General features: G+C 50.4%; 1 protein-coding gene across 1 annotated transcript in view; it reads left to right on the top strand.

The window, feature by feature from the left end:
* The window catches only part of LOC137428338 (uncharacterized), a 116,633-nt gene that overhangs the window by 385 nt on the left and 92,595 nt on the right, over nt 1–23,653 (top strand). Inside the window, exons 2-12 of the mRNA XM_078779076.1 lie at nt 138–238; nt 6,769–6,858; nt 9,451–9,572; nt 9,857–9,979; nt 10,552–10,633; nt 15,676–15,743; nt 15,859–15,924; nt 16,019–16,070; nt 16,630–16,723; nt 16,867–17,278; nt 17,436–17,535. Coding sequence (XP_078635202.1) covers nt 138–238; nt 6,769–6,858; nt 9,451–9,572; nt 9,857–9,979; nt 10,552–10,633; nt 15,676–15,743; nt 15,859–15,924; nt 16,019–16,070; nt 16,630–16,723; nt 16,867–17,278; nt 17,436–17,535 — 1,310 coding nt within the window. The remainder of the gene's footprint in view (nt 1–137; nt 239–6,768; nt 6,859–9,450; nt 9,573–9,856; nt 9,980–10,551; nt 10,634–15,675; nt 15,744–15,858; nt 15,925–16,018; nt 16,071–16,629; nt 16,724–16,866; nt 17,279–17,435; nt 17,536–23,653) is intronic.

A 23,653-nucleotide genomic window follows, 5' to 3' on the forward strand; every position in this document is an offset into this window, starting at 1 on the left:
CTTTTTCTCTCCCTCGTCGTTCATACCTACATTTTGAATGGTTGTTGCTCGTTTCCAGTTTGTGAATGTCCTTTTTTACCTTTTGCTTATTTTGTGGTTTTTGGGATGATTATATTTGGGCCTTGCTGGTATTGCAGAGATGGTGACTCCGATGATCATTCAGAAGTGTCCACCGCAGTGTGGAAGCACAGACAGCACACCGTGTATCAGATTGATGGGAACAAGACTTTCAGCTTTGGTGAGATTCGATTAACGAATAACGGTGTCGTGTTTCTGTTGAAATACGATTTTTATTTTTATTTTCGTCGTATTTATTTATTCATTTATTTCGTTTTTACATATTTTTTTTACAAGTCGTTTTTCTTTTGACCAATTTAACTGCATTGAATGGCGAACTGTTCTCTATCTACTTATCAAGTCAGCAAATAACGCCGAGATTTAAAACTCCCTTCATTATTTTGGCTGCATGTTCGCATTTCTACTTTTACCTTCGTTGCACCCCCCCCCCTTCACCCCCTCCGCCTCCTCAAAACCCACCTCCCCTGCTTCCTCATTCCCCAATCCCCCCTGCTTCCCCATACCCCACCCCCCCCCGCTTCCTCATCCCCCCCCCCCGCTTCCTCATCCCCCCCCCCGCTTCCTCACCCCCCCCGCTTCCTCACCCCCCCCTGCTTCCTCACCCCCCCCTGCTTCCTCACCCCCCCCTGCTTCCTCATCCCCCCCCTGCTTCCTCATCCCCCCCCCTGCTTCCTTATCCCCCCCCTGCTTCCTTATCCCCCCCCCCTGCTTCCTTATCCCCTCCCCCTGCTTCCTTATCCCCCCCCCCCTGCTTCCTCATCCCCTCCCCCTGCTTCCTCATCCCCTCCCCCTGCTTCCTCATCCCCTCTCCCTGCTTCCTCATACCCCACCCCCCCCCCCCCGCTTTCTCATACACCACCCCTGCTTCCTCGTACCCCACCCACCCATCTCATACCCCCCCCCCCACGCTTCCTCATACCCCATCCCCCCCCCCACTTCCTCATACCCCATCCCCCCCCCACTTCCTCATACCCCACCCCCCCCCCACTTCCTCATACCCCACCCCCCCCCCACTTCCTCATACCTCACCCCCCAGCTTCCTCATACGCCACCCCCCACGCTTCCTCATACCCCATCCCCCCCCCCCCACGCTTCCTCATACCCCATCACGCTTCCTCATACCCCATCCCCCCCCCACTTCCTCATACCCCACCCCCACGTCCTCATACCCCACCCCCACGTCCTCATACCCCACCCCCCAGCTTCCTCATACCCCACCCCCCAGCTTCCTCATACCCCACCCCCCAGCTTCCTCATACCCCACCCCCCAGCTTCCTCATACCCCACCCCCCAGCTTCCTCATACCCCACCCCCCAGCTTCCTCATACCCCACCCCCCAGCTTCCTCATACCCCACCCCCCAGCTTCCTCATACCCCACCCCCCCTGCTTCCTCATCCCCCCCCCTGCTTCCTTATCCCCCCCCCTGCTTCCTCATCCCCCCCCCTGCTTCCTCATCCCCCCCCCTGCTTCCTCATCCCCCCCCTGCTTCCTCACCCCCCCTGCTTCCTCATCACCCCACCCTGCTTCCTCATCCCCCCCCCCCTGCTTCCTCATCCCCCCCCCCCCTGCTTCCTCATCCCCTCCCCCTGCTTCCTCATCCCCTCCCCCCAGCTTCCTCATACCCCACCCCCCAGCTTCCTCATACCCCACCCCCCAGCTTCCTCATACCCCACCCCCCAGCTTCCTCATACCCCACCCCCCAGCTTCCTCATACCCCACCCCCCAGCTTCCTCATACCCCACCCCCCAGCTTCCTCATACCCCACCCCCCAGCTTCCTCATACCCCACCCCCCAGCTTCCTCATACCCCACCCCCCAGCTTCCTCATACCCCACCCCCCAGCTTCCTCATACCCCACCCCCCAGCTTCCTCATACCCCACCCCCCAGCTTCCTCATACCCCACCCCCCAGCTTCCTCATACCCCACCCCCCAGCTTCCTCATACCCCACCCCCCAGCTTCCTCATACCCCACCCCCCAGCTTCCTCATACCCCACCCCCCAGCTTCCTCATACCCCACCCCCCAGCTTCCTCATACCCCACCCCCCAGCTTCCTCATACCCCACCCCCCAGCTTCCTCATACCCCACCCCCCAGCTTCCTCATACCCCACCCCCCAGCTTCCTCATACCCCACCCCCCAGCTTCCTCATACCCCACCCCCCAGCTTCCTCATACCCCACCCCCCAGCTTCCTCATACCCCACCCCCCAGCTTCCTCATACCCCACCCCCCAGCTTCCTCATACCCCACCCCCCAGCTTCCTCATACCCCACCCCCCAGCTTCCTCATACCCCACCCCCCAGCTTCCTCATACCCCACCCCCCAGCTTCCTCATACCCCACCCCCCAGCTTCCTCATACCCCACCCCCCAGCTTCCTCATACCCCACCCCCCAGCTTCCTCATACCCCACCCCCCAGCTTCCTCATACCCCACCCCCCAGCTTCCTCATACCCCACCCCCCAGCTTCCTCATACCCCACCCCCCAGCTTCCTCATACCCCACCCCCCAGCTTCCTCATACCCCACCCCCCAGCTTCCTCATACCCCACCCCCCAGCTTCCTCATACCCCACCCCCCAGCTTCCTCATACCCCACCCCCCAGCCTCCTCATACCCCACCCCCCAGCTTCCTCACCCCCCTCCTGCTTCCTCATCCCCCCCCCCCCTGCTTCCTCATCCCCCCCCCTGCTTCCTCACCCCCCCCCCCCTGCTTCCTCATCCCCCCCCCTGCTTCCTCATCCCCCCCCTGCTTCCTCATCACCCCACCCTGCTTCCTCATCCCCCCCCCCCTGCTTCCTCATCCCCCCCCCCTGCTTCCTCATCCCCTCCCCCTGCTTCCTCATCCCCTCCCCCTGCTTCCTCATCCCCTCCCCCTGCTTCCTCATCCCCTCCCCCTGCTTCCTCATCCCCTCCCCCTGCTTCCTCATCCCCTCCCCCTGCTTCCTCATCCCCTCCCCCTGCTTCCTCATCCCCTCCCCCTGCTTCCTCATCCCCTCCCCCTGCTTCCTCATATCCCCTCCCCCTGCTTCCTCATATCCCCTCCCCCTGCTTCCTCATATCCCCTCCCCCTGCTTCCTCATATCCCCTCCCCCTGCTTCCTCATATCCCCTCCCCCTGCTTCCTCATATCCCCTCCCCCTGCTTCCTCATATCCCCTCCCCCTGCTTCCTCATATCCCCTCCCCCTGCTTCCTCATATCCCCTCCCCCTGCTTCCTCATACCCCACCCCCCCGCTTTATCGTCGCCACCCCCGCTTCCTCGTACCCCACCCACCCATCTCCTCCTACCCCCCCCTGCTTCCTCATCCCCCCCCCCCCGCTTCCTCATCCCCCCCCCCTGCGTCCTCATATCCCCTCCCCCTGCTTCCTCATATCCCCTCCCCCTGCTTCCTCATATCCCCTCCCCCTGCTTCCTCATATCCCCTCCCCCTGCTTCCTCATATCCCCTCCCCCTGCTTCCTCATACCCCACCCCCCAGCTTCCTCATACCCCACGCTTCCTCATACCTCATCCCCCCCCACCCCCCACTTCCTCATACCCCACCCCCCACTTCCTCATACCTCACCCCCCAGCTTCCTCATACCCCAACCCCCAGCTTCCTCATACCCCACCCCCCAGCTTCCTCATACCCCACCCCCCAGCTTCCTCATACCCCACCCCCCAGCTTCCTCATACCCCCCCCCCCACTTCCTCATATCCCCTCCCCCTGCTTCCTCATATCCCCTCCCCCTGCTTCCTCATATCCCCTCCCCCTACTTCCTCATATCCCCTCCCCCTGCTTCCTCATACCCCCCCACCCCCCCCCCCCCGCTTTCTCGTACCCCACCCCGCCACCTCCGCTTCCTCGTACCCCACCCACCCATCTCCTCATACCCCCCCCCCACGCTTCCTCATACCCCACCCCCCAGCTTCCTCATACCCCACCCCCCAGCTTCCTCATACCCCACCCCCCAGCTTCCTCATACCCCACCCCCCAGCTTCCTCATACCCCACCCCCCAGCTTCCTCATTCCCCACCCCCCAGCTTCCTCATACCCCACCCCCCAGCTTCCTCATACCCCACCCCCAGATTCCTCATACCCCACCCCCACGCTTCCTCATACCCCATCCCCCCACCCCACTTCCTCATACCCCATCCCCCCACCCCACTTCCTCATATCCCCTCCCCCTGCTTCCTCATATCCCCTCCCCCTGCTTCCTCATACCCCTCCCCCTACCTCCTCATCCCCCACCCCCCAGCTTCCTCATACCCCACCCCCCAGCTTACTCATACCCCACCCCCCAGCTTCCTCATCCCCCCCCCCTGCTTCCTCATCCCCCCCCCCTGCTTCCTCATCCCCTCCCCCTGCTTCCTCATCCCCTCCCCCTGCTTCCTCATCCCCTCCCCCTGCTTCCTCATCCCCTCCCCCTGCTTCCTCATCCCCTCCCCCTGCTTCTCATCCCCTCCCCCTGCTTCCTCATCCCCTCCCCCTGCTTCCTCATCCCCTCCCCCTGCTTCCTCATCCCCTCCCCTGCTTCCTCATATCCCCTCCCCCTGCTTCCTCATATCCCCTCCCCCTGCTTCCTCATATCCCCTCCCCCTGCTTCCTCATATCCCCTCCCCCTGCTTCCTCATATCCCCTCCCCCTGCTTCCTCATATCCCCTCCCCCTGCTTCCTCATATCCCCTCCCCCTGCTTCCTCATATCCCCTCCCCCTGCTTCCTCATACCCCACCCCCCCGCTTTATCGTCGCCACCCCCGCTTCCTCGTACCCCACCCACCCATCTCCTCCTACCCCCCCTGCTTCCTCATCCCCCCCCCCCGCTTCCTCATCCCCCCCCCTGCGTCCTCATATCCCCTCCCCCTGCTTCCTCATATCCCCTCCCCCTGCTTCCTCATATCCCCTCCCCCTGCTTCCTCATATCCCCTCCCCCTGCTTCCTCATATCCCCTCCCCCTGCTTCCTCATACCCCACCCCCAGCTTCCTCATACCCCACGCTTCCTCATACCTCATCCCCCCCCACCCCCCACTTCCTCATACCCCACCCCCCACTTCCTCATACCTCACCCCCAGCTTCCTCATACCCAACCCCCAGCTTCCTCATACCCCACCCCCCAGCTTCCTCATACCCCACCCCCCAGCTTCCTCATACCCCACCCCCCAGCTTCCTCATACCCCCCCCCCCACTTCCTCATATCCCCTCCCCCTGCTTCCTCATATCCCCTCCCCCTGCTTCCTCATATCCCCTCCCCCTACTTCCTCATATCCCCTCCCCCTGCTTCCTCATACCCCCCCACCCCCCCCCCCCGCTTTCTCGTACCCCACCCCGCCACCTCCGCTTCCTCGTACCCCACCCACCCATCTCCTCATACCCCCCCCCCCACGCTTCCTCATACCCCACCCCCCAGCTTCCTCATACCCCACCCCCCAGCTTCCTCATACCCCACCCCCCAGCTTCCTCATACCCCACCCCCAGCTTCCTCATACCCCACCCCCCAGCTTCTCATTCCCCACCCCCCAGCTTCCTCATACCCCACCCCCCAGCTTCCTCATACCCCACCCCCCAGATTCCTCATACCCCACCCCCCACGCTTCCTCATACCCCATCCCCCCACCCCACTTCCTCATACCCCATCCCCCCACCCCACTTCCTCATATCCCCTCCCCCTGCTTCCTCATATCCCCTCCCCCTGCTTCCTCATACCCCTCCCCCTACCTCCTCATACCCCACCCCCCAGCTTCCTCATACCCCACCCCCCAGCTTACTCATACCCCACCCCCCAGCTTCCTCATACCCCACCCCCCAGCTTCCTCATACCCCACCCCCCAGCTTCCTCATACCCCACCCCCCAGCTTCCTCATACCCCACCCCCCAGCTTCCTCATACCCCACCCCCCAGCTTCCTCATACCCCACCCCCCAGCTTCCTCATACCCACCCCCCAGCTTCCTCATACCCCACCCCCCAGCTTCCTCATACCCCACCCCCCAGCTTCCTCATACCCCACCCCCCAGCTTCCTCATACCCCACCCCCCAGCTTCCTCATACCCACCCCCAGCTTCCTCATACCCACCCCCCAGCTTCCTCATACCCCACCCCCCAGCTTCCTCATACCCCACCCCCCAGCTTCCTCATACCCCACCCCCCAGCTTCCTCATACCCCACCCCCAGCTTCCTCATACCCCACCCCCCAGCTTCCTCATACCCCACCCCCAGCTTCCTCATACCCCACCCCCCAGCTTCCTCATACCCACCCCCCAGCTTCCTCATACCCCACCCCCCAGCTTCCTCATACCCCACCCCCCAGCTTCCTCATACCCCACCCCCCCAGCTTCCTCATACCCCACCCCCCCAGCTTCCTCATACCCCACCCCCCAGCTGCCTCATACCCCACCACCCCCCTCGATTTCTCATACCCCACCCCCCGCTTCATCACTCCCCTCCCTCTGTCCCCTGCGTCGTCCCGACGTCACTTATTCCCTCTCTCTCTTGTCGCACCTGCCCGCTGTCATCCCTACCCCGTCCTCTCCCCATCGTCGTTGTCACCTCCCCCTCCTCACCTCCTGCCCTGCCTTCTTTTTATTTTATTTTATTATTATTTCTATTTTAATGTCCATTGTCTACTTTCAGTCTAGTGCAATCAGAAGCATCTTGGATGGTTAGCTTGTAAACTGCATGTCTTCCCCCCCCCCCCCCCCCTCTCCTTATTTACCAGATAATGTGTTTGGTCCTGAGGAGCAGACCAACATGGTTTATTGCGATGTGGCATTGCCCATTGTGGAGTCTGCCATACAAGGCTATAATGGTGGGTTGATTGTCTAACTTATTTTGTGCCACTTATTTCTCACTAGCAGGGGTGACCCAGTGCTGCCCAGCTGGGTGATCTTTTCATGGTGGTGGCTTTAGGACGTTTTTGTCATTTAAAAATCCATAGTTATTGGGCTCTTGGTGGTTACATTTTGCCTACGGCCTGGCAAACCACTGCCTGACCACAAAATGGACGTAAAGCCCAAAGTGTCAGCTGAAAACCACGCCCAGATTCTAAAGTTACCTCGAGGTGCTACGGTTCGACCATGAAAGAAAAACGCAGAACCACTTGAAAATAATTATTTAGATTGCAGCTTTGATGGGATATGATTTGGAGTTTTGGTATTTTTCATGCAAGCGTTAGATTCTGAAATCGTCCTTTCCATTTGAGTTGCGGCGAGCTGAGTGAGCAGTGTATATTTTGCAGGGGTTTCATTACAGGAGCAAACGTGTAGAGTAGGTCTATTCCAATGAAGTGTAAAACTAGAGGCAGAAACAGGCCAAGGTGGTTGAGTATCGAGATCAGGGATGCTATTCAGGAGAAGCAGAAGGTATTTATTTGCTATAAAATAACAAGACTTGAGGTAGAGTTGTCGGGGAGACAATTTAAGAAAAGATCTCGGTAGCCCAAAAGAGTGCGAGAGAGACATTGCTAAGAACACCAAGCATAATAGCAAGGCATTGTTTAATTATATAAGGAGCGACGATCAGGTTTGGACGAGTGTGGGCCCATTGAGGAATAGCACAGGGAGAGTGGTCGGTGAGGCAAGTGAGACTGCAGGCTTATTAAATAGGTATTGTGCTTCAACGTTGACACAACAGTCAGGGGAATTACCAATAGGTGTGAGTATCGGTCAAGGAAGTGAGGAAGTGCTTTTACAGAAGATCCAGGTCGGAGAGGAGGAAGTGAAAGGCAGCTCGGAAATCTAAGGATGGTTAAGCTCTCGGGCAAGTAATATGCATCGGAGAGTATTGAGGGAGGTGGATGAGCGAGATGTCAATGGATGTCTTTAATGGCTCACTGGAGTCGGGACAGGTACCGCAGGATTGGAGAGCAGCAAATGTAACTCTGTTATTTAATAAAGGATCCAGAGAATAATTGTGGAGCTATAGACATGATAGTTTGCCTTCAGTTATGGGGAAGGTGTTGGAGACATTATTTAGAGACCAGATGCGGAACCATTTAAATAGATGTAAACTAATTAAAAGCAGTCAGCTTGGGTTTAGGCAGTCAGCATGGGTTTACCAAAGGTAGGTCTTGTCTAACAGATCTAGAGTTGCATGAAGCCGTTTTTGATAGTGTGGTTGAGGGATTAGTAGCAGACATAGTATATCGAGACTTCAACAAGGCATTTGATAATGTACCACGTCGGAGGTTGTTAGCCAAGGTGGAGTTGCTGGTCAGGTTGCTACCTGGATTGGAAACTGGATTAGTGAGAGGAAGCAGAGAGTGGCTGTGAGTGGGAGGACGTTTCGCTGGGCGGATGCAAGTAGTGGGGTATCTCGGCGTCAGTCGTAGGCCCATTATTATTCATAATTTACATCAACGATTTGGATCCTGGGGTTAAGTCAGCATTTCAAATTAGCAGATGACATGAAGCTTGTAGATGAGTTAGATAGCAGAGGGGGTAGTGATCACATTCAGGGAAGTATAGATACCTGCATCGACTGGGCAAAAGATTGACGGATGTAATTGAACCAAAACAAGCGTCTGGGGATGGGGAGGAATAATGAATGAAAGTGGAGATTATATGAAGCAAGGGGAAATTTTGGAGCACGTCACACAGAAGGATCAGGTGGAGTGGAGTGGAGTGGTGGGGTGGGGTGGGGTGGGGTGGGTAAGCAGACAGGACAATGCCAGGCAGGTATAGGTAAATCAAAGGGTTTAGGTTGTATTCTTAAGGGAATCAATTATAAATTAAAACAAGTGCAGGTACATTCAAAGTACACCGCCCCATGCCAAATAAATAAATAACATATCCTCCAGCGTGCGGCACATATATCGGGTATTGGAAGGGAGAGGTGTGCAATAATTGATTGATTCATTTCGTAATTAAAATAAATAAATAAACGTAAAATAATTAATTCCCAAAATCATTTGGCTTATAGCATACCTAAACCACCAGTGTTTGATCCGAAGCTGTAACTTTTAGAATATTAATGAAACTAATAATTAATCAAAAAATTAAATAATCGTTTGCTTGATTAATCAATAAATAAATCAATTAATTGATTAATCAAATCAAAAATACCCTTTACAGCCAAATGTAGCCTGGTGTTGGCTTAGTGGTTAGGGTGCCAGCTTGGGATCCTAGGATCCTGGGTTTGAATCCTGGTCGATCGCTGAAGTAACGCCAGGGGGGTTGACTCAGCCTGTCATGACCGACACATGGGCAGCAATGTGCAGCAAATTAAGTCCGATGCAAAACTGGCAATAATCAGGCCCAGGAAGGATGGAGGCGAGTAAAGAGCTGTTCCGGATAGGAAACTTAGAAGTTGCGTTTGGCCGACAGCAAGGTAAATACTTTAAAGGAAATTGTAGTTGATGTCTGCTTTTAACCTCGATTAACATTATTGTGTTTGTGCTCAGGTACCATATGTGCTTATGGGCAAACAGCCTCAGGCAAAACGTTTACGATGCTGGGCTCGGGTCACCAATCCCCAGGCATTATCCCGCTTGCCATACAAGACATCTTTCACATCATTTCCACAGTGGGTCTTTTATTTCTAAAAATAAAAATAATTAAACTATGCATGCTTGTGCCATGTGGGGTTCTTCATTTTTTGTCTGTCGCATATCTCTGGTAAGATTGCCTGTGTTCAGTTGTCATTTATGCGCTGGAAGTTGTGGCCTGCTGCCCACCATGACTGGGTTGGGATTTCCTTGTGCCCTATTTATTTTGACTGGTCTATTAATCATTTTATCCTTTTTTTTTTTTTTTTTTTTTTTTTCTCCTTTCTTTATTTCCTTCTTTTCTATCCATCCACCTCTGCAGAAGCAAAATTTTGAATTTCTTGTCCGAGTCTCTTACTTGGAGATCTACAACGAGACCATTACAGATTTGCTCTTGTCCAAAGAGAAGCGACGGATACCTTTGGAAATCCATGAAGATGCTTCTGTATGCATTACTTACTTTTTTGTATTTGTTTTGCTGTTTGGCTTTGACATTTTAAAGATCCAAATGCTTTTCACTGGTTCTTAAAAAAGAAAAGAAAATTCAGCTTCACATGCAAGTACTGTTGGTTTTGTAGGTATAAGGGGGTTGGGGTGTTGTGGGTGGAACCAAAAGAACATTTACAGGAAAAAAATAAAATAATCTGTGACATTTCCTCAAAATTGTCTGCCTCCCTCTTCCCCGCCATTAGTTGCTATGTTGCATATAAATATTTAAATGTACGAAACCTGTTCATTGATTCTTGATTCCAATAATCTTAACTGCAGGGTATGTTCATTTTGTTTGTTTTTACATTGAAAGTGACTAAGTTTGAGGCATTCATGTTTTGTGCTGTTTTAATTTATAACTTTGTTCTGACACCATGTTTGTTGAGGACATGTTAATTTTTTGAGCTTTATTTTGACTCCAATACCAGAATTGCCATACTTTGTACTGATTGAATTGCAAAGCCTCGCGTCAACCTTACTTGTGCCTTGACAGAAAACGCCGATGTGATTACAATGTTTATCTTGCAGCGCAAGGTGTACGTGGCCGATCTTACTGAGGAAGTAGTCGTTTGTGTGGATGAAACTTTGGAATGGATGAAGAGAGGCGAAAGTAGGTGACATTTTTGGTATTGCTGAACTTTGCGTTTTGGCAAGTGTGATTATTGAGCAAAATGCTTGAGCGGAACAATATGCTCTTTCTAACTCTTGCTGTTACGGATTCGTCACTGCCGTTGTTGTGGTTTTCATCCACTTGACACATTTCTGGTTCTATGTATTATTATTATCATTGTTTAATTGTTCCGGTTCCTCGGGCCTCGGATTGTTTCCGGTTCCTCGGGTGAGTGAAGCGTACTTCGAGCTCTCCACGGCATCGAAGTTTAAGTGTTTTCCCATTCTTGTCTTTGTCAAATTTCCACTGGTTATTTTGCTGTGTACGTGTTATTGTGTGTTTCTGGTTGGTATTGGTTTGTAATTCGTACAAACTTGTGTGTAGTTAATCGTTTTCTGGGTCGTACCTCGTGCGCGGCCTGGTAACTTGGGGCTTCCCGCCCCCCGTCGGTGTTTTGTCGGTTTGGGTTATTTCCTCCGCTGTATTGCGTGTTTCTTTTATTTTATTTTCTCCCCCTCACCTCACCTCCCTAGACAAAGAATTCTATATTGATTCTTTCTCTCCTCCCGGACACGTGCTTGTTCGCTCTCCTCCTCGTCTCGGCTTGTGCCCTGCCCCCTGTATCTCGTTTCTCTTCCGCCTCTGCTCCTTCCTTCTCAAATCCACGTTCTCGCTTGGAGACTTTTCCCAGATTGGTTTTCATGGTTTTCATGGTTCTGTTTGGATATTGTTGGAATATGTTTAAACTGCAGCCGTGATGATGCCCCCCCCCCCCCCCGAATTTTCATGTTTTAAACGTTTCCCAGTGTGTACCCTGGTCAGAATAGGTACACCGTATCCCTGCGTGTCGTAAGAGACGACTAAGAGGGTTGGCGTCAGGAAGGGCATCCGGCCATAAAAACATTGCCTCAAAAAGAGAACAATGACAATTACAACTACATATTGGCAGGGTGCAGCCCGAAGTGGAGATCGGTTTCTGAGGTTTGGGACATGGAATGTAGGGACAATGACAGGGAGATCAGGAGAAGTGGTGGAAGTATTGGTCAGAAGAAGAGTGGACATATGTTGTGTGCAAGAGACGAGATGGAAGGGAAGTGGTGTGAGAATGGTGAAGGGTAGGCAGGGACAGAAATACAAGTTTGTGTGGCAAGGGTGCCCGGAGGGCGTGAATGGTGTTGGTGTCCTGTTTTCTGAGGAGTTTGTAGACAGTGTGGTGAGTGTGACTAGAGTGAGTGATAGGTTGATGATGGTGAAAATGATGATTGGAAAGCTCTTGGTGAACGTCATCTCGGGATATGCTCCGCAGGTTGGTCGAAGCAATGAAGAGAAGGACAAGTTCTGGTGTGCGATAGAGAAGCTGATGGAAAACGTGAAAGATGAAGAAGTTGTTGTGGTGGGAGGAGACCTGAATGGACATGTGGGAAGGAGTATGGATGGTTTTGAGGGAGTTCATGGGGGTTACGGATATGGTGTGAGAAATGGAGAAGGTGAAAGGATTTTGGAGTTTGCTGATGGCGCTGATTTGTTGATTTGTAATACTCAGTTCCAGAAAGAGGATAATAAGCTTGTTACATACACGTCAGGTGGGTCGACGACAACCGTTGACTACCTGATGGTGAGTAGGCGAGAAAGGGAGCACCTCCGGGACACAAAGGTGATCCCGGGGGAGGAGGCTGTTTCACAGCACCACTTGGTTGTCTGCGACATAAGGGTGAAAGGTGCGAGGAGAGCTTGGCGGGTGAAGTACCAACCAAGAATGAAGGTGTGGAGGTTGAAAGAGGTGACAGTAAGGGAGGCATTAAAAGAGAGGCTGAGTAGGGTAGAGGATGATGTGGTTGAGCTTGAAAGTGGTTGGATGTCAATGAAAGCTAGTCTGTTGGGAGTGGTTGGTGAGGTATGTGGATGGAAAAAAGGACCACCGAGGCACTCAAACATGGTGGTGGGATGATGAAGTTGGAAAGAGGATTGACGAGAAGAGGAAGAAGTTCAAGGAGTGGCAGAAGGCGAAGGGTACGGGAGCAGAAACAGCAGAGCATGAAAGTTATAAGGCAGCCAGGAAGGCTGCAAAGAAAGAGGTAGCAAAGGCGCAGGAGGCATGTAGGAAAATGCTCGGAGAACGCTTGGATTCGGAAGAGGGTCAGAAAGCAGTATTCAGGATTGCAAAGCACATAGCGAAAGAGAGGTGTGACGTGATGGGGGTGAGTTGCTTGAAGGATGAAGTGGGACAAATCGTTGTCGACCCAGATGGAATTAAAGGAAGATGGAAAAGATATATGGAAATGCTGTTGAATACAGAGAATGAATGGGATGGCAACATAGAGAGTAACCCAGTTTTAGGACCGGCGGAGAAGATAACTGAGAAGGAAGTTGAGGAAGCAATAAAAGCAATGAAGAGTGGAAAAGCGGGAGGGCCGACGGGAGTTGTGGGAGATATGTTGAAGGCAGCAGGAAGTTGGGGTGTGAAGAGAATGACAGAGATCTGTAATCTGGTGGTGAAAGAAGGCCGCATTCCAGTGGATTGGGAACTGAGTACCCTCGTCCCTCTATACAAGGGGAAAGGTGACCCTCGAGTGTGGCTCGTACCGAGCGATAAAGTTATTGGAGCATGGAATGAAGGTATTGGAAAGGGTGTTGGAGAGGAGGATAAGGAAGAAAGTGAAGATCGACGAAATGCAGTTTGGATTTATGCCAGGAAGAGGAACGACAGATGCGCTTTTCATTGTGAGGCAGTTGCAGGAGAAGTACATGGAGAAGAGGAAGAAGTTGTTTTTTGGGTTTGTTGATCTGGAGAAAGCATTCGATAGGGTTCCACGCAAAGTATTGACATGGGCATTGAGGAAATTAGGAGTGGAGGAATGGTTGATCAGAGTAGTGATGGCAATGTACAAAAGAGCGCGCACAGCTGTAAGGACGAAGGACGGGAACAGTGGTGAGTTTGAGGTGAAGGTGGGAGTGCATCAGGGGTCGGTTCTAAGTCCACTACTATTTGTAGCTGTGATGGAGGTGCTGGCTCAGAACGTAAAGGAGGGTTTACCGTGGGAGTTGTTGTATGCAGATGATCTGGTGTTGATTGCGGAAAGTATGGATGGACTGAAGGAAAAGATGAACAAGTGGAAGGAATGTATGGAGACAAAAGGTCTGAAGGTGAATATCGGAAAGACGAAGGTGATGGCAAGTGGTAAAGCATGTGGTGAGGTGGAAAGAACTGGGAAGTGGCCGTGTGCTGTGTGCAGGAAGGGTGTCGGAGTGAACTCCATTCAATGTACAATGTGCGCTGAGTGGGTTCATCAAAAATGTAGTGGTCTGAGAGGGTCATTTACCAGTGTGGCAGCTACATTCAAATGTAAGGTGTGCACAGAGGGAGCTGCAGATGGAGGAAATGTTGAGTTGGATCTTGGAGACGGCGTGAAGCTGGAAGGTGTGAAAACATTTTGCTACCTCGGAGACATGCTGAATGGAGAAGGTGGATCAGACTCGGCAACGGTTGCTCGAGTGAGATGTGCATGGAAGAAGTTTCGGGAACTGAGTGGCGTGCTGATGAGGAGGAGAGTGTCGCTGAAGCTGAAGGGAAAGGTGTATGCTGCATGTGTGAGAAGTGTTATGATTTATGGGAGCGAGACATGGGTAATGAATGTAGAGCAGCAACGAAGGCTGGAAAGGGTGGAAATGCGAATGGTTCGATGGATATGCGGAGTATCGTTGAGAGAGAGGAAGACAAATGATGAATTGCGAAAGATGATGGGAATATTGCCTGTGATTGATGCTGTGAAGAGGAACAGGCTGAGATGGTTTGGTCATGTGTTGAGGAAGGATGAAAGTGACTGGTTGAGAAGAGTGATTGAAAATTGATGTCGAAGGAAGTAGAGGACGGGGAAGACCGAGAAAGACTTGGCTAAAGATGGTGGAAGAAGAAATGCGGGCAAGGGGGTTAACAAGGAGAGATGCAGAAAATAGGGCAAAATGGAGAAGATTGTCATGGGGACCGCAAGGCTAACCCCCGCTCTAGCAGGGAAAATGGCCTTAAAATGCATGTTGTTGTTGTTGTTGTTGTTGTATTGTTTAAGTGAAATGGCCATTAGTATTACCACAATGTAAAAGGGTTAACTTTAAATGCAACCGGAAACCGGATCGGGAACCGGATGACGACGAGAAGATTAGGAAGAAGAAGAGGGCGTGGCAAGTGAGGTCGGACAAGAAGCGAGTCGTTGCAAGCTCCGTAGCGAGCGTTGTCAAACGAAAGTCGCGAGTGAACTTTGAGTTTAAGGAGGCCCTGCGATAGGTGTTATCGCTGGGGGATTGAAAAACCTGCGTGGTCAGGTTTGGGCCTTGCGATTCTGTAGAATCCTCGCCGGGTCGTGTCGACTCAAGTAAGAGCCGTCGGCCATTTTGACACTCGCGCTTTCTTCATCAAAAGATTTTGGCTACACGTCAGCTTTTTTCACCATCCTGTCTGTCGGGGATGTGTGTGTGCAACGCTGAGTTTGGAGATGAAGTGGCGGTTTGCCGACTGAACTAGGGAACGTTCATACCTGGAAGAACTTTGGGATTTCCCATTCCGCCGTGAGTTTGCTTGGTGTTGGACCACGTGACTTTTTGTGTCGCTTCGACTGCCTACGCCTCGATTGATCTCGATTGGACATTGTTCTAGCCATCGCTGGAGCGAGTCAACTTCGTCTGGAGGACGGGAATATAGACATTGAGGAAGGTTTTTTCCACTCACTGGGAACACCGTGAGTTATACTATGCTAGTTGATGGTACCATCATAAGATGTATTGAGTGTACTTTTGATTGCTATTTGCTGTACCGTTATTCTTGTGTGATTTTTAATACAATATTTGTTTGTTGATAATCATTGGTGTGGTTTCACTATTGATTTCGGACACAGAATAACATATTTTTCTCTCGGGGCTCGGAGGTACATCGTGACCAGGGGGTCGGGGAGAAGCACGTAACACTGTGCCATTAGCAACTGGTGCTGAAGCCTTTGTGATTTAAAAATGCAAAGAAACGCACTAAAATGCTTTTTCCTTGTTGATGCCAGAAAACAGGCACTATGCTGGAACAAAGATGAACGAACAGAGCAGCAGATCACATGCCATCTTTCGAATGGCAAGTTGATTCTTCTTTCCTGCTTTACATTTTAGTGCTACTATTTTCCATACTTGTTGAAGACTTCTTGATGGAAGTGTCATGAGTGTTTTGATGGTGCTTGATCTTCACACAGGTGATCGAAAGCCGTAATAAAACAAACAGGGAATCTACGGGTGGTGCAGTCATGGTTTCTCACCTGGTAAGGGTCGCTGTCGCCCCCCCCCCCCCCCCCGTGTCTGCTGCTACCGCCGCAACTAGCTTTTGACTTTGTTTTTCTTTTTTGGAAATCTTAGAACCTTGTAGACCTTGCTGGAAGTGAGCGAATCAAGCAGACTGGTGCTGAAGGTAATCATCTAGTTCCACAGTCACTGTTTGTGTGCACTGTGCAGCTGTTGCGTTTGTTGTATTTGGATCTGTTAAATTTACCTTACCTTTTTAAATTATAAACTTTTACTGTTTTAATTTGATTGGATGAATAATAACAATCTGCATCGACACCGATTGAGATGTTCAATGAGCATGTGTTCTGAAGCCCATTCCGATTGGTCAGTCATTTGCGAAGATGTGATTGCTCCATTCTGCCATGGCCAGTCACGAGAAAGCTTCCTGAACGTTTTGAACATGTGATCCAAGATCTAACTTGCCAATACAATGACACAAAACCCATGGATTAACTTCAATATGTTTCTGAACAAATCTGACTTGTCGCAATCTCTTGGTTGGATGTTCAGATGATCCGACCGACCTTGCTGCTCATTATTGGTCATTAAAAAAAGGTTTTCTTGCATCAGAGCATGTTTTCATAATGTTGTTTATATTGTATTTATGACCTCTTTAAATTGTAAAAAAAAAAAAAAAAAAAGTTTTCATATCGGATGTTTATCTTTGTTTTGTTTTTTCCCAGGATTACGCCTCAAAGAAGGCTGCAATATAAATAAAAGCCTTTTCATGCTTGGCCAGGTTGTCAAAAAACTGAGCGATGATCTTTGTCGGAACAGGTACTGTGTCACAAGATTGTAGTTTCACTTCATTTTTATTTTTTTTGACTTTTAATCACTTTTTATTTTTTATTCTATGGAATAAGAGTTGTCCTGCCAGGAAAATGATTTTATTTCTTTCTCATGGCACTGTTGTATTATAGTGGTTTCATCAATTACCGAGACAGCAAACTGACGAGAATCCTTCAGAGCTCGTTGGGAGGTAATGCCAAGACTGTGATCATTTGCACCATCACCCCGACTGCCCTGGACGAGACCCTCAGCACCTTGCAATTTGCAAGCACAGCAAAGAAGGTGAAGAACACGCCACACGTAAATGAGATTCTAACGGAGGAGGCTCTCCTGAGGAAAAGCAGGAACAAAATTTCTGAACTTCGTAAGAGTCATGAGGCTTTGAAACTCGAGATGGAGTCGTATGCCAACGAGAAGGTACTATGGGCTGAAAAGCTGGCTGAAAAGGATCGGTTCCAGTATGAGAGTGAGGAAAAGATCAAGAGCCTTACTGCAGTGATATTAAATTACAAGTCCACTGTCAGCCTCGATGATGCCCAAAAGGTGTGTTGTCATTTAGTTATTTGGTTATTATTCGTAGTATTACTTTGCTTTATTATCAATGTGAACTACCATTCGTTTGCAATTGATTAACATTTTCTTTACCTTGTCTTGTTTTGATGGTGGTTTATTCCATTGCCATATGTGTACATATCCTCAGGTGAGGCCGAAACGGCGAGAGACTTGGTGTCCTGGAGTTCTGAATCCCCGTGAAGGAAAGGGGTGTCTGCAGCAATCAGTTTTGGATGACGCACTGCAAAGTATGTTGTCTGGGTGCAAGTCAACAAAGTAATTTGCAATATGCACAGATTGATGGGATTCAGTTTGAATGTAGAACTGAATCTGTTTCCATTCTGCATTTTTTTCCCCGTCTCCCATTTAAATCCATAACCTCGTGCAGCATTGGAATCATGTATGTGCTACTTGTGAATGTTTTGCAGCTGTAGAGGAGCCGAGGTAGAGTTTGAAACAGCAAAAAGGGCTTACCTTGTGTAGCTTTTCTTGGTTGCTTTGTGCAACTTTCTTTGGCTTCAAGACCATGATAGAAGGCCACATGTACAGTCACGTGAAAAAGTAAGTACAACCCATGTAAAGTTTTGACTTTTTCAACATACAGCTATTTGATCTTCATTTCAACAATATTGATAGATAAAGGTGATATAATATAACAAATATCATGAAACATTTACATTTCGTAGTCCATTGTATAATTTAAATAAACATAAATGCAAATTTCGCATGTGGAAAAAGTAAGGACACCCTTGGCTCTAATAGGTGGTATTGCCCCCTTTGGCAGAAACAACCTCAGGTAGGTGTTTCTTATAACTGTCTACCAGTCTCTGACATCGACTGGGAGAAATTTTTGCCCACTCCTCCATGCAGAATTCTTTCAGCTGTGTGATGTTTGAGGGGTTTCTTGCATGCACAGCTCGTTTCAAATCCCCCCACAACATCTCGATGGGATTTAGATCCGGGCTTTGACTTGGCCATTCCAGAACCCTCCATTTCTTTTTTCAGCCATTTCTTGGTAGATTTACTGGTATGTTTCGGGTCATTGGCATGTTGCAAGGTCCACCTTCGGTTGAGCTTCAACCTTCCGACAGATGGCCTCACATTATCCTCAAGCACCCTCTCGTACAATGAAGAATTCATAGTGGATTCTATGATGGTGAGCTGCCCAGGCCCTGATGCAGCAAAGCTGCCCCGGCCCTGATGCAGCAAAGCTGCCCCAAACCATATTATTTCCACCACCATGCTTTACAGTTGGTATCAGGTTCTTGTGGTCAAATGCTGTCTTTGGTTTTCACCAAACATGTCTTGTGGTACTGTGGCCAAATAGCTCGACGTTTGACTCATCTGTCCAGAGCACATTGTTCCAGAAGTGCTGGTCTTTGCCGAGGTGTTCATTGGCAAACTTTAGTCTTGCCCTGATGTTCTTTCTGGCAGGAAAGATTTCCTCCTGGCACACCTCCCATGTAGATCAAATTTGTGCAGCCTCTTTCTCATGGTAGACTCGTGCACTTTGACAACAGTGGCAAGAGCTACCTGTAGGTCCCGTGATGACATTCTGGGGTTCTTAGAGACTTCTTTCAGCATCTTGCGGTCTGCTCTCGGGCTGAACTTGTTGGGGCGGCCTGGCCTGAACAAGTTGGCAGTTGTTTGGAATCTTCTCCACTTGTAGATGATCTTCCGGACAGTCGAATGATTGATTTCAAATTGTTTGGAGATCTTTTTAAATCCCTTCCCAGAATCGTAGGCATCTATAACCTTCTTTCTGAAGGCCTCAGAGAGCTCTTTTGATCTAGCCATTGTGATGCCGCACACTTCAACAACAAAGAGCAAACCAAACTAAATGTCTGAGGTTTAAATGAGACAGGTTCCTCCAAGATCCTCCAACGATGTTCTAATCATTTGCACATGATTCTAATTTTAGGTATTTGAAGTAGTGATAAATGTAGGGGTGTACTTACTTTTTCCACATGCGAAATTTGCATTTATGTTTATTTAAATTATACAATGTACAACAAAATGTAAATGTTTCATATTTGTTATATTATATCACCTTTATCAATATTGTTGAAATGAATATCAAATAGCTGTATGTTGAAATGTGTTAAAAGTCAAAACTTTTCATGGGGTGTACTTACTTTTTCACATGGCTGTATATGTAATACATATTGTTATGAATTTGGGGTCGGGGGAATATCTAGATTTAGGTAGATCTGCATAGGTCGGTATCCGGCTGTCCTGATAGGGAACTTCACCTGTAATTTTTGTCCAGCCCGAATGTCGGAGTAAGCTGTGTATCTTTGTCCCCGCCACGAGGGGGCGGGGCTTGGTAACTAGAATTGGGGAATAAGGGTACGATTCCGTTGTGTGTTGTTCCCTCTGAACATGCCGGTGTCCCTTATGGCAATACATCCCATAGACATTAGCTAGGCCCATTAGCGTACCACACATTCAATATTTACCCCGCCGCCACAATGACTTTGGAAGAGCAGACGGCAGCGGCCGCGCAGTGGTACTCCATGGCAACACATATCGAGCAAGGCAGGCTGGGAGCCACGCCCTGGAGAACCAGTGATTGGCCGGGGGAGGGGCGAGCAACAAACACCACACCGATTAGCAGAGGAGGGGAGGATGTGCGATTGGTCAAAGGAAGGGCAGACAGCTTCTCAGTGATTGGGGGTGGGAAAGGTAATGGAGCGACACACCGATTGGCCACCGACGGATGACATGAAAGGCAAAAAGCGCTCGGCCAATGAGAGGACACCAACGCGGTGAGAAGATTCGAGAAGTCGAGGGGCACCACGCTGGTTGGGGGAGAGGAGGTCTGACGTCGCACCGCAAGTGACAAAACGACTCTCGCCGGCATTTTCTCTCTTCGCTTGCCTTCTTGTCCCTGGTTCCTTCCTGCCCGGAGCTCTTCCCTTTGCCTCTTGCCTTCCCTTGACTGTCCCATTGCGCTGGACCCTCTCGTGTTGGATCTCGTCACGTTTGGATCCTCGCTCTTTGGATGTTGGAAGGACGTTGGCGCGCCGACGATTCTCTTACCCGGATTCACACACGAACCTCGCGAACTATCGCACGGGGACACGAGGCTTGGCGTGCAGCGGCGTCCGTGGAGCGGGGGAGGAACGAGGCCTACTTCCCGCTGACTGGAGCCGTGGTCGGACGACTGCGCTCGGAGCCGGACCATCCTTGACGACTGCAGACTACTGATTGAGATAAGACGCACCACATTTCACAACACGACGAGACATTTATTTTATATATCTTCTCCCATTGTTTCGTATCTGAAGTCCGTGCGGGGACGTCCCAATTTAGGATTTGGTTTTTATCATCGTGTTTCCCTGTCCCGATAGTTATTTTGAATAACCCCTTGTATTATTTTCTGTTATATTCGAAATCCCGTTTTGGTTGAATTATTGATTTCATTTTGAATACTCCTGCGGCTTTTTTTTCTTCTTTTTTTTTTGTATACTGAATCGAGGCTCGTGAAAGAGCTAACATTCATTTCACAAACAAATCAACCAAACAAAATATATAAAAAGAGGGAGCGGAAGACAAGATGGGGAGAGAAGGGGAAGCACACAAACATAACATTTGAGAGCAGGGAGAGAGCTTGGGGGGATGAGGCGTGGGAAGGGGGAGCGGGGGGTGGGAGAAGTATAAAACACAAGGACACCAAGGACTTCCAGGACAGAAGTTGGTATTTTAAAAAAGTGGATTTGGGGTGAAATTAGCGGGGGTAGAAAAGATCAAGGTTTTGGATATGGGAAGATAAGAGATGGTGGTGAACAGCTGTTTTAAAGACCTGGAGGGTGGAGTGGGATTGAAGAGAGTGAGGGAGTTTGTTCCAGAGGCGGGAGAAAAGAGGAACGAAGGAGTGAAGGTGAGCAGAGAGTCTTGATTTTGGCAGTTTAACCATAAGAGGGTTGCAGGCAGATCTTGTGCGACCTGTAGGAATATTTGGGGGACAGAGCCCAGAGAGAGCTGGGGGGGGGGTGGGGGGGGCAAGGCCAGAGAGGAGTCTGTAGAAGACGGAAAGACCACCCACCTGCCGACGGTGAGTGAGTGAAAGGCCCTTGGAGTTAGCTTCCTCGCGGGAGATTCCAATGATTCTGAACGCTTTGGTTTCAACAGCGTGAAGGCGAGCTAGGTGTGAGGCAGGAGCATCAGCCCAGAGGGGAGAGCAGTATTCCATTGAGCTGCGGATGAAAGCCTTGTATGTGGTGAGGAGCTCAGGTGTGCCAAGGAAGGACTGAGCACGACGGAGGATGCCCAGTCGGCGACTGGCTTTGGAGGCCAGATTTGAAATGTGGTTTTCCCAGGAAAGATCATGGCAGATAGTGAGACCCAAAAGCTTGAGTGACAGAACTTCTTGGAGAGGATTATTCAGAAACTGGATGGGAGGGTTGTCCAGTCGGTCTTTTCAGAGACATAGTAAGAGTGAGATTTGTCAGGATTGAAAGACATGTTCCACTTGTTTGACCAGTTTGTGATTTTGTCCAGGTCTTCAGAGAGTGAGGAGGCTGCAGACTGCTGATCTGAGGGAAGAGGAATGGAGTGGCAGAGAGTAGTCATCAGCAAAGAGATAGAGAGGATTTTCCAGAGAGTCTGAGAGATCATTGATAAAGACCAGAAAAAGCACAGGGCCCAGAACACTGCCTTGAGGAACTCCAGCCTGAACAGGAAGGGGAGATGAGAGAAATCCATTCAGGGCCACACGTTGTCGACGACCAGAGAGGAAGTCCGCAATCCATGCATGGAGATTTCCATGGATACCATCGGAGGAGAGTTTGGTGAGCAGAGCTGGGTGCCAGACCGTTTCGAAGGCACGTGATATGTCAAGGGAGACGGCTCTGATTTCCTGTTTGGCATTGAGGACCGCCATCCATTGTTGAGACAGCAGAAGCAGCATGTCCAGAGTAGAATGACCTGGTCTGAATCCAAATTGATGATCGGAGATCAAGCCATTGGAGAAGAAGGATTTCATATCCGAAGCAATGATGGATTCCATGACTTTGCTGATAATTGGGAGCGGCTTGATTGGTCTGTCGTTGCAAGGATCTGTTTTTGCACCTTTGTTGTGTAAAGCGGTAATGTTTGCTGATTTCCAGGATGCTGGCAGATGACCTTGAGCAAAAGAGAGGGTGAAAAGAACAGAGAGGGTGAGATAGAGCGGCAGAGCAGGATTTTAGGACCCGTGGGCTGATGCCGTCTGGTCCAGTTGCAGAAGCAGCATCGATGATGGACAGAGACTTCTCCACCTTGTCAGGAGAGAAGGACACAGAGTCCAGGAGCAGTTGGGTTCGACTGGGTAAGGTGGGAACAGAGAGATGGGTTTGGGACGCAAGATTTTGAGGCAAACACAGAGTTGAGGCATTCGGCTTTGTCACGTGCGGTGTCAACTGTGTAGCCATTTGAGGTGAGGGAGGGGATGGAGGGGGAACAAACACCAGAAACGGATTTGACCAGACACCACCAGGATTTGGAGGAAGGAGACAGGTTTGAGAGTTCATTCTTGAGTGTGGAGAGATAGTGCTTCCTGGCACGCCTGAGGGTCGACACACACTTGGTCCGAGCTTGGTGGAAGGAACTGAGATTGCCTTCAGTTGGATTAGCCTTCCAAGAGGCAAAGGCAAGTTGTTTCAGGGCAACTGCCTCACCACAAGATTCAGTGTACCATGGACGGGAGGAAGGGTAAGACAACTGAAGACTATATGGGATAAATCTGTGCATGAGAGAGAGAGCAGTTTGCTTTGGAAGAATTCCCAGGATGAGTTGATGTCAGAGGCAGTGGAGATGGGAGACAAGTCCAGATGATTGATGGCTGCTTGAGGACAGTGCCAGTCGGCCTGAGTGAAATGCCAGACTCGTCGGCGCTGAGGAGGCTCTCTGAGAATGGCCAGTGAGATGTCCACTTTAACAAGCACATGATCAGAAGAACCGATTGGGGCAGAAGAAGAGCAGCAGACATTAGCAGGGAAGTTTGTCATAACCAAGTCTAGAAGAGAAGATGCACCATTGGCTGAGATCCTGGTCGGGAAATTGACAGATTGTGTCAATCCCAGTGAGTCGCAGAAGTCCTTTGCTGAGGTGCCATGGCTGGTGAGAGATGAACCCACACCCAGCCAGCTGGCATGATGACAGTTGAAGTCGCCACATATGAGGAAGAGAGAGTTGGGATGAGTGGATACAATTTGGTCCATGTTGTCAGACAGTGAAATGTAAATGGAGTCATCACTGTTTGGAGGACGGTACAGAACACATATGAACAAAAGGTGGGAGCGGAGAGGAAGCCGTCGCCAGAGGTACTCCTGGGGCGTAAGGTGGAGAGAGGGCAGTGCAAGGAGAGTGAGGAAGAGTTTTTGA

This window comes from Myxine glutinosa, chromosome 5, assembly GCF_964187855.1.
Source record: "Myxine glutinosa chromosome 5, kmMyxGlut1.1, whole genome shotgun sequence".
NCBI lineage: Eukaryota > Metazoa > Chordata > Myxini > Myxiniformes > Myxinidae > Myxine > Myxine glutinosa.